This window comes from Mastacembelus armatus, chromosome 1 (assembly GCF_900324485.2).
Source record: "Mastacembelus armatus chromosome 1, fMasArm1.2, whole genome shotgun sequence".
NCBI lineage: Eukaryota > Metazoa > Chordata > Actinopteri > Synbranchiformes > Mastacembelidae > Mastacembelus > Mastacembelus armatus.
In genome coordinates this window covers 17,966,483-17,977,379 of record NC_046633.1, presented here as the reverse complement: position 1 = coordinate 17,977,379, position 10,897 = coordinate 17,966,483, and the positions used below count along the sequence as shown (strand labels likewise).

General features: G+C 39.5%; 2 protein-coding genes across 3 annotated transcripts; both read right to left on the bottom strand.

The window, feature by feature from the left end:
- Positions 1–313: 313 nt before the first annotated feature.
- Positions 314–5,160, bottom strand: LOC113127881 (nuclear distribution protein nudE homolog 1). Of its 2 annotated transcripts, XM_026302755.1 has the most exons (9): positions 5,010–5,160; positions 4,519–4,639; positions 4,223–4,376; positions 3,600–3,748; positions 3,288–3,424; positions 2,689–2,865; positions 2,496–2,581; positions 2,212–2,366; positions 314–1,825 (listed from the first exon to the last, which is right to left on the bottom strand). In XM_026302755.1, exons 2-9 carry the CDS (start codon positions 4,602–4,604, stop codon positions 1,732–1,734), a joined length of 1,038 nt encoding a protein of 345 aa, XP_026158540.1. In that variant the 5' UTR covers positions 4,605–4,639; positions 5,010–5,160; the 3' UTR covers positions 314–1,731. The 2 variants fall into 2 exon arrangements, with proteins under 2 accessions (XP_026158540.1, XP_026158542.1); XM_026302757.1 differs by having other exon boundaries at positions 4,519–5,160.
- A 1,379-nt stretch (positions 5,161–6,539) lies between these two features.
- Positions 6,540–9,820, bottom strand: LOC113128547 (pannexin-1-like). The gene is given in 6 exon segments (XM_026303960.1): positions 6,540–6,683; positions 6,786–7,290; positions 7,895–8,094; positions 8,225–8,346; positions 9,665–9,769; positions 9,772–9,820. Coding segments are annotated over 6 exon segments (1,125 nt in total).
- Between the last annotated feature and the right edge of the window lie 1,077 nt (positions 9,821–10,897).

The window sequence follows — 10,897 nt, the reverse complement described above, 5'->3', positions numbered from 1 at the left end:
GTGGTCACAGATTACAATTACAGTCCATTCATGTTAGTTCAAAAGCCAGCAAAGAAGCAGGAACTGCATTTCTCATAAGTATGAAGCTAATTCTTACAAACAGGCTATAGTACAGTGATAACTACTGTATAAATGTGATGTTTAAATATGTACTGTAGTATCTGCTTAATGGGCTGCTAGATGGAAGAAGTGAGATGTCATTACAACTGTTAATCATTCCATTTCTCTATTCATAATATCTTTTACCAAAACACAGGAAAATGGTTTTCAACATAGGGTATACATAACTACATGACTATAATCTGCTCTGTGCTTATATTTCACCTGGTAAAATCTATTATTGCTTGATTTTTTTCTCATTCACACACCATATAAGCTTTGACAGGCAGGAGGTTGCACACCTATGGAAGAGAAGTATTACTATCATATTCAATAGCACGTGTGTCCATCTAAATTCTCTACTCAAAATTATTCTTTAAAAAAAAAAAAAAAAAAAAACTTTCAAAAGGACACTAAATTTAAGATCTGCAGCAGGACAAACTTTATCTTTGAGGCAGAAAACCTATTACTATACATGTATTAGCTCTGCATACCAGAAAATAGTTAGTCTGTTAAAAACAACTCTGTGCAATGATGACATGAAGGTGGTGAGAGAAAAACCTGGGTCAAACTGACCTGAAAGAACTACTAAACTGCCCCTGAATGAAAGTGATAGACCCTCATTTTTAGAAGCCAGGCACCATGAGGAGCAGATAACCAACTTCATTTACTTAGACTGAAGACAGAAATGCAGATGAAGGCAGCTACAGCTGAAATATCAATACATTGGAGCAACTAATTTGCTTTGAACTCACAGCTACAATCTTTTGTAGTAGTAGCCTGAGTCTGGTGGTTCACAGAAAGAAAAAAAAACAAAACATTATTTTCACAAAATATCTAATCTGATTCCATTATTTATTATATCTGCATTATTAAAGCATTTAGTTTAAAGAATGAAAAACAAAAACAGATATTACTTAAAACTAGGACTGAGACTTTAATGTGTCAATTGCAATTAATTAATTACAGAAACAATAGCGTGTTATTGTTTCTGTAAATTAATCATGATTAACAATTTAAAGTCCCAGACCAACTTAAAATAAAATCAATCTTTTCATATCAGGAACAAAAAAAATAAATCCCTAACCTATGATGTATATGTTTGATCAGGTTTCAATTTATCACAGCTTTGGTTTAGAATTGGTCACAAACACAATATTTGTTTGCAAAATGACACTCCAGGTTCTTGGTCCCTGTACTAGGGTCACATCCAGTGGCTATAACTTCCAGGGGATTAATGACCAGGTGCTGCAACCCCCCTTCATTTATTTTCTGAGAGTAGAAATGTTTCAAAGCCCTGTTGTGCCTGATCCATCACAAAAAGCAAATCAGTAGACTGTTACCAAGACTATACAGTGGAAGAAAAGGTGTGCTCCTTGTTTGTACACAAGCTGTAGTGTGGCTGATAGACACATGACAGACATGGTGTGATACTAGCCTGAGGCAGCAGAAGTCCATGCGCTTGAGTATGTGGGGCACGGAGCAAGGAGAGTGGCTTTCTTGTTCAATTACTGCAGCAGGGCACACAGCGACACAGGAAGACAGTTCAGTTCAAAGACCCATCACTAGAGTTTAATAAAGAGGGGGGTCAGGGCTGGGTCACTGAAGGAGGGAGGTGGCTCATCTTGTGTCTCATAACAGGATCTTGACCCCTCCCTGTGGGGACAGGGTACCCTGGGAGACCCCTCTGGGAGGAGCTGGTCCAAACTCTAACCGCTTTACTAAACTGCAAGACAAAATGAAGCAGATGCACACAGGAATAAACCTTAAATTAGCAAATACTTATTATTATCAATATTTGCTGACTTATATAGTGATATTATCCTATAAAAATGTAAACATACTTATAGACTCATGTGGACTAATTCCACCTGGTTATTGCTTCAGGTCTTGTGACTCCCATTTTAGCATTTAATAAAAATGAAGGTTTTGAAGTTTGAGATAAAATCAACAGTACAGTTTAAGATAGTTGATGCACTGGAAACAACTGAATTGAGTTCCAACATTATTAGTCTAATATTAACATTGGTCCAAGCAGAGTAGTAATAGTAAACAGAATTATGTTTCTAATGATTACACTTCAGACCTTAATGCTGTTTTCCCCCCACTCACCTGTCGTACTGAGGGGGAGGGCTCATGCTGGCAGTGTGGACCTCAGGGCATGTTTCTAAACCAGAAGGACTACCAGAGCCAGCTGGAAGTGCCGGTCTGCTGATAGACGTGTCGTACACAAAGTCTCGACAGGATGCCAACTTAGACTCCAGATTCTGGCAAAATTAAAAAATGTTCATATATGCAACACCGAGGCCTATAATCATACTTCTGTATTCACCGAAAGCATAATACTGACAGGATATATACTGGATGTTGTGGTACATTATTGTTAAATCTCTTACTCCAACTTTTCTCAGCAGCTCTCCCACAATGTTGAGTGCAGATATTCTAGCAGATGTAGTGAGAGGAGTCCCTGTCAAACTATCCCCTAAAACACAACAGATACAAGTAAGTAAGTGCATAGTATATTCATATCAAGTTGGTATGTTTACTTATGAGTGTAGCTATTACAGCAGTAAAGTTGTTTCTATGTACCTCGTCGGATGCTGGAAGCTAATGGTGTGGCAAATGAACTTAGAGGTTTGGAGGGTGTGACAGGGATACAAGGGTTCGCAGCTGAGGGGCAGGGCAGATCTGATCGATCTGTATCTTTGCCCAGGCTGCTGGACGGACGTCTTTCCTTCTGACGTACAGCCAGCTCCTGGCGAAGATCTGGTACAAAGAAGAAAAACCAATGACAGAGATTCCAGGGTGAAGTGTCTCCAGAAAAACACTGGTTTTTTTGCAGTCTTCAAACTGACTAATTAATTTTGGTCATGTCATGCTGTATCTGCTTTATGATAATGCTGTGCATAATGTTGAACTTAATCTGTACATCAAAATGATCAAGTGTATTTCATCAGTAATGAACTAAGCATGAAAACATTGGTACAACACTTTAAGTCATAGTGAAATCAGGCAGTACAAATGTATACTCATACAACACATATTAGCTTGGATATAGAATAAACAGAAAAAAAACACAGCGGCAAAATTTGAAATTCACTGGGTCAGTTGCTATCAATCTGTAGAGAAATCAGCAGTTTTTGTAAACTTTGGAATTATTTGCAGTGATTGTACATTTGTGTGCATACCTCTGGCTTCATCCTTGAGCCTTTGAACAGACTCAAGCAGGTTCTCCTTCTCGTCTAGCTCACTTTCAAGAAAGGCATTCCTCTCAATGACTTGGTTCATTCGCTGCTCAAAGTCCTCCAGAGACATAATTGTAGCCCTGAGACAGGCAGAGAGGACACGTCAATAAAAGTTAGCCACAATGAATCACTGTGTATATTGTCTAAGCAGGCTTAAGTCTAACTCATGCTTTTGCTCACAAGAGACAAAGCCTGTTGTCCGGCCATAAAGTCAATTGATGAGATAACGACACAACAGTTGTGAGAGACACTGACCTTTTAGTCCTCTCCAGGTCATCATTGGACTGCTCAAGCTCTCTGATGTATTTCTGCAGGTGATCTCTAACTGCTCTGGTCTGTGCCAGATCTTCTTCCAGGTTTGAGATGTGCCTCAAAGCCTCAGAATGCTGGGACTCGAATTTCTCCTGTGACCAGCACATAAACATCAAATTAGCTGACAATGACAAAACCAAGCTTGCTGTCATAGAGGATTATTAGTCAGTGCAGCTACCAGCATAGCTAGATAACCTGTGTATTTTCCAGACATAAATTGAGGCAGAAATCCCATATAATATTCTTTCTCTGTCTTCGTCCTCAACAACCTTTGAGCAATCAGAGGTTTTTAGCACAATCCTGCTTTCACTTCTTCCATTTATGTGCCCTTCCCCATGGACCACTGAACGAAAATAGCAGTCAGCTGCTTTATAGCTATGCAGCAATTTTCCTGGTGGCAGTGGCAATGACATACTGACTTTGGGTTGGCTAAACGCTGTCTGTGGGTGGGTGTATCTGTTTCTAATGGGTAAATGAAATATCTTCATGTTGTTAACTAGAACACCAGAGCACTCTTTAGCTCTGTAGCAGCCCAGCCAGCCCAGTTTGTAATAAAGAAGTCCTACCTTTATGCTTTCCAGTTCCATGTGAAGTCGATGGTTGTCTAGCAGTAGCTCTTTATTACGACCCTCACACTGCTTCAGCTCAGCCTCCAGTTCAGCCTCATAGTCCCGACTCATCTGCTGAAACTCCTGAAGCTCCTCATGAGCTTCTGCAGCCCTGGCAATCACAGAACAGTGTTTAGCTCCACCTAAATGAACTCCACGCATGTATAGACATGTACAGAGCCATCTGATTATGTAATACAGCTGACTGACAAGTAGTGTGTGCTTTACAATGACAGCCTGCAACTGTTAAATACCTTTGCTGATGTCTCTCTGCCTGCTCCTTCCAGAAGCCCAGCTCTTCTTCTAGAGATGCAAACTTGTGTGACGCTGGCTCTACCATATCTGCTGCTCTGATTCAGGATGACGATGGGACACCTAGCCCCAAAATAAATCCTATTAGAGCTTTTAATGCTGTAAGCACAGACGTCGTTAGAATTCAAAGCACACAGCTATTTACATTAGCAAATGCTAACGAGGTTCGATAATAAGCCACCGCCGCCATGCACTTTGTCACTTTAAACTAAGAACGAGACAAGTAAAAAGTGCGTAAGTGTTGTTTGGGGTTATTTCTGACGCGCCGGCTTATGTAAAGATGGGAAGCGTAATTGTGGCTACCGTTTAAAGCTAACGGTGGCGTTGAACGGGCGTAAGGTAACAATCTGGGCTAACTTTTCAGCTAAGCTAATGTTGCTAACAAAGCGACTTAGCCAGAATTCCTCATCCATACGACAAACCAAGCACTCACCTGCATACAAGGCAGTGATTAAAACATGTAAAGAAATATATTTCTAGCTGTGACTAATGTACGAGTTTGTAAAACAAACGAACTGTGACTTGCACAAACTAATCTCTCTACGTTACAACGGAGCTCCGCTCATCAACCAAATACAAACGAAGCTTCGGTTCTCACATGTCATTGGACAATACATATGACGTCAGAAAGAGATTGCCCAATCACATCATTCAACGAGCCTGTAGCCGCTGGAGGAGGAGCCCTCAACTCTAACAGCTGAATGGGCGTCCAAAGCCAAAGCTGTCAGTGGGTGGCGGTAATGTACCCTTGGGTCGCTTGCAAACCGCTATTAAATACCAAGAGAAGAAGTCCCACCTTTCCTTCTTCCCATGCTGCTGCAAAAAACGAGTGTTAATATCAATCTTAAATTTTCATGTGAAGTACGTTTTTGTTTCTGACTTTTGTTATATTTTTCCCCACTTCATTTACTGGTGTAAAATATAAACACTTTGCACAAAGCCTCAATAGACCGAAAACTAAGGTCTCAACTAAAGCTGAACTTTATAGGCAAAATATTTCATGTAAGGGAATTATTTTTTTGTATTCTAATCTATTGTGTATATAGATTGTATATATACAAAACAAATATGCCAATCATTCCACTGCATCCATGAAAACATACATGAAAGGAAAACATCTACAATGTGGTGTTACCATGAATTCATTTTAATTATTATATGTATATTAATATTTAGAGGATGTTAATGAAAAGAAAAAAAAAGATTTTATTAAGAATGAAATTCTTTATTTCTATAAGTCAATAATAACATGCAAACGACAATAACTGATAATGACTGAATATACGCAAATATTCACATGCTTTACAGTCCAGCCAAAGCTCACACAGTGGTTCTTATAATATCGAACCATTCATGTATATTCTAAGCTTACTTTGGATGGAAAAAATTTCATCAGTAATTACTTTTTATCATTACACCTAAATTATAAACACAGCTAAGCTTGAAAAGTTTCTCTCATCTATAATAGAGGCCATGGATGTAGGTTGCTTTATTACTAGGAAAAGTAATGTACAGCAGGAATTCAGTCCAGGGAACACGGCTTAATTTCAGCAGAAGGCATTTCAGATGCCAGTGTTAAAAAATCAAAACACAGGAAAATGTAGATATGTCCTTTCAGAAAAAAATGATTTAAAGTCTAAAGCAGATAATGTTAGACCTGAGACACTTATCCTTGAGGGCTCTTCACATTTACTTTAAATACAATATCTGAGAGGGGTGTGTGATGGAGATAGGTCTCTTCTTTATGGATTACCCCTCTCTAGGTCAATACATCACCAGATGTTTTCTCCCAGTTCTCCCATTTTATCACGGCAAGGCTTATTCTTATCAATTCAGTAATTTAGTAACAAGCCAGAATCTGAAGGGAAAAAACAAAAAATTAAAATTAAAATCCACCCCATGCACCTGCTGGTCAAATTCACTTGGAGAAAAAGACTTAATTTCTTCCCTTACCTTAGAAGATTCATTCTTCAGCCTTAGTATCTTTGTTGTTGCGTAAGCATGTCTTCTTACTGTCTAACACATCAGTCTTCACTTGACCCAGAGTTCGGAGTAGGCACATGGTGTCAAACCCCTCATCTCCAGCCTCTTGCAGCAGCTCAAGCACCTGTCAATAAAGCATTTTATTTAATTTTTCCAAGCAAAAGCAACAGCAAGTGACATATTTAAAACACCACACTGGTCTGTCACGATCTGTACAGGGACCCACTTGCAGACACTTGAAAGATTTGAGTTCACTCAGGTTCTCCTGCAGGAACAGCAGATAGATACTGAGGTCATTGTAGAACGGCGTGACCACACCCAAGGCACCAAATCCTGGCAGAATCTCATAAGGCTGAAGGAATTTGGAGCTCTGGTGAGCTGGTCCAACAGCAGCATATACCACCAGCGGAGTAAGAAGCATATACACCACCAGGTTGATGTAGCTGAGCAACCTGAAGACACCCACTGCCACGAGTTTGCACTGAACTGCCGATGGCACCATGCTGTCGTTCTTAAGCAGTCCTGTCCGCAGGTCACAGGGAAACTCATCTGTGAGGGAGGCCAGGCGGATGTAGTAGCCCAGGTAGAGGCAGGCCAGCAGGAGGATCAGCAGAGTCAGACTCCGACATGCCAGGTACTTGACCACAAGGCAGTGAGAGAAACGCTTGGTTTTCAGATATTGCTCCACTAAAGGGTATTTGAAGCAGCCTTCAGTCAGCTCCAAAGAACTGCTGCAGAAATAAGGTGAATGGGCAATTAGCAGAAAGATCTTTTAAATATACATACCATGTACCAGGAGAGAAACCCATAACACAAACAAAATGGGTTTGAAAGAAACACAGCTAGAAACAGACCATCTCTTGTTCCATACAATTTTCCGAGACACATTCTTAGTGTTCTAATAATAATACAATTGTTGTGGAGATTTTAATGTAATTATAGCATTGTTTAATTTATTTTCTTGAATAAGGTTTTGTAGAAACATCTGAGATTCCTGGTGAGAACTAGTACCAGAAGCACCTGCACTATCAGTTAGTTTCAGTCTGTATAGATGAAGTCACTCAAAACCAGAGAGAATTATTGTCGGAATGAAGTTCACCTCAGCTCTAAAGAGCAACTTTCATTATGTTATTTTTGTTTTTACAGACCATACTGGTTTCATTGCTGTTTTGATTCAGTCACACTTTCATATGGAAACATAACACAGTCTTATGGAAATATTTAAAAGGCTTTAAATTAAGCAACTGCTTTTGAAACTAATGTATGTTATCACATGCCAAAAACTGTCTAAGGTCCCTATAGTGAGTAAAATTGGTGGAAGTACAGAGTGTTTACCTTTGGGTGTCCTCAGGTGCATCCTTGCTATCTAAGGATGCCAGATTCTTTGCCAGTTTGATGGCACGATTATAAAAGCGATCTAGCTCCTCCATGATGAAATTAAGGTCTGAGGAGAGGTGAGGAGCAGCAGTGAAACGCCAGAACAGGGCAGGGATGTACATGAGGATCGCCAGCAAGAGCAGGATGTATGGGAAGAACTGAGAGAGTCAGAGAAATTAGGGGAAACAAGAGAAGAACATATCTGAAAAATCCCAGTATACACATGATCAAAATTTTAACACTCATTATCATTTTCCATCCCAGAGCATGTTGAGGGGGCATCTGCACCTTGTGTAGCCATAGTGGTGAACTATCTGCTTGTTGCTGTACTGCTGCCCAACAAAAGGAGTCCACATATGCTGCCTGTCTCCAAGAGAAGTTAGTGGGAGCAAAGCAGCTGATCTGGGTACCTGGATGAGAAATGTGAAGAGTTATTTGGACCTGACATTTTGGTGATTCAGCAAAGAGAAACAAACCCCACAGTAAGTGTCTGTCCTCACACCTCTGTGCTCATGGCCTAATTTGTTGCTTGTGACAGGTTGTTCTCAGCATACTTTATGTCAACAATTATAACAGCCCTATTATAGTAGGGGTACAATAAAAACTTCAGTCATGCATGTAGAATTCATAAGTGTCCCAGATAGTCAGCAGACCTTAACATTTTGCCAACAAACAATTATTTTCAATATCATTAAATCTTTTGATTGGTTTCTCAATCAATATTACTTGTTGATGCTCCGAAACTAACGAACATTATAAATTCCTACAGCAAAAATACCTTCAAATTGTTACCATACCATTAAAAGCATGATAGGCTTTTTCATGGAGCTCATGAATACATATATTGTGACATTTATAAACACAATGTATATACAATGGCTGATTTCCATTTAGCTACTTTGATTTTACTCTGTCACACTGCTATTACTGGGACACCTAAGTAGAGCAGACCCATTGTTTGTGTAGGAACAAATATGCTTTATCCACTATGACAAGCCAAAATTACTGCTGTGAAAAAAAATACTCATCTAATGCTGCTTGGGTTTAAAGGGAATCGGGTTAAATGGATCAGTTTATTGAACAGGGAAAATCAATATTTTGACCACACTGTCTTTCAGTCCTTTTACTGAAGCTTTCTCAGTAATCGATCCATCCTGTGTGAGTATGTCTGGCAGGACTGTCAGTGCTGAGCAGAGAATGATAAAAACAGACTGCAGGTATTATAACCTGAGAAGATTATGATAGAGATTAAGTGGATTTGTCAAACTGCTAATGGAGCGGTGTTGTGGTTATACTAAAGAGGAAGTCATGAAGATAATCTTCCAGTTTCTAGAGAACATTCTGCAAGTCCTATGGCGCCAGCTTCATATAAGGACCTGATTACGGTGCATGAAGAAGAGTCTGTCAGCATGTGAAGCTGCATATGCCCATGTGTCTACAGTTTCCATCATTATCATCATCATCAGCAGCAGCGTCCATGCCTTCCTCTGTGTCAGGGCGTAAACCACACCTTCTTTAGTAGCTACTCACACCTCATCTTTCTGGTCATTTACTATATGTATCCTCTATAAATATCATATTACTCGCCCCTGCATAATTGTTGTGTTATGGAAACACTCCCATAGTGGTTAATGTGTAGGAAGCTCTGCCGGGATCTTCACTGACTGATAGATCTAATATCTTGATTAGATGATAAAGGCTGCTTTTCAGAGGATCCCCACAACTCACCAACTGATACCTCTTGAGCAAAGGCGAGAGAGATGAGAAACAAAGGCAACCCCACCGCTAGAAACGTCACTATTTTGTCCAACGCCAGCTCCAGACGCACCCCTTCAATAAAAAGTCGGAAAAAACGTACTCCGTGGCTACGTGGGCAATCGCCATGGCGAACAGGAACAACAAAAACAAACAAACAAACAAAAAGCGGCGTTGTCTAATTGATGAGAGGGTCCGTTTCTTTTCAATGAGCCAAAAGCAAAAAGCGCCTGAGGTTTAAATTATTAAGAGACCTCTCGCAGTATGGAAATGTGTGAAGAATGTAACAATAAAACACTGAGCCCTTATTCTTTTGCCATCTCCATTCTCGGCTCGACTGATGGTTCAACCTGCTGTCCCGTTACCCCACACATCAACGGGGGCAGCAGGCTGCCAGGCGGCCGCTAGGGGACGCTACTGTGCCGGTAACTACACAAGCCAGGGAACAACAAAATATTATACAGTACAGCAAATAAAATCAAAACTTTTATTTCTAAGTGGTTTACAAGAACTTAAGTAGGTCTGATGAGATTATCTTCAGGTGCTTTAATGAAATAAATGCAACAATATCTAGATATAAAAGTGGGCTAACTATGTTTCTGGTAAAAGTACTACTCAGTAGGCAGTATGCCCTCTTTTAGAGAATTATGCCGTTTTATTGCAGTACTATTAGTACACTCGGTCCAGGTGGAGTTAATTTGGCCTGCTGCACGGATCTATTACAAAGCAAGGTTATTGTATTGTAGCCTGTGTGTAAATGATTATTTTGTATCACAATATTCATAATCAGAAAAGTATAGTTGTAAAATATAGTGCAGTACAAATAGGCTATATGGGCAGCTTGAGGAGTATAAATAAGTATTATGTAGTGCAGGAATAGTAGCATAATGTGGAAGCACCTGAAACTACTAAAAATACATTTTCAGTAAATGCACTAAATTGCAGAAAATGCAAGAAAACAAATGTCATTGAGAAAAGTGACACAGGACTATATTATATCATTTAAATTATTTGAAATAAGAGTGTGCTTATCTGCTATTATTAATGCATAAATAAAATCCCTATAGCTCAAATCAGCATATTATCAACTATTAAAGTGATAAAATGCACAGCCTTCCACATTTCGTAGTCCGGTATAAAAGTAAAGCCTAAAATGATTTTGTATACTGCACGTATTGCAAAAAAAAAAAATGTTTATTATAACCA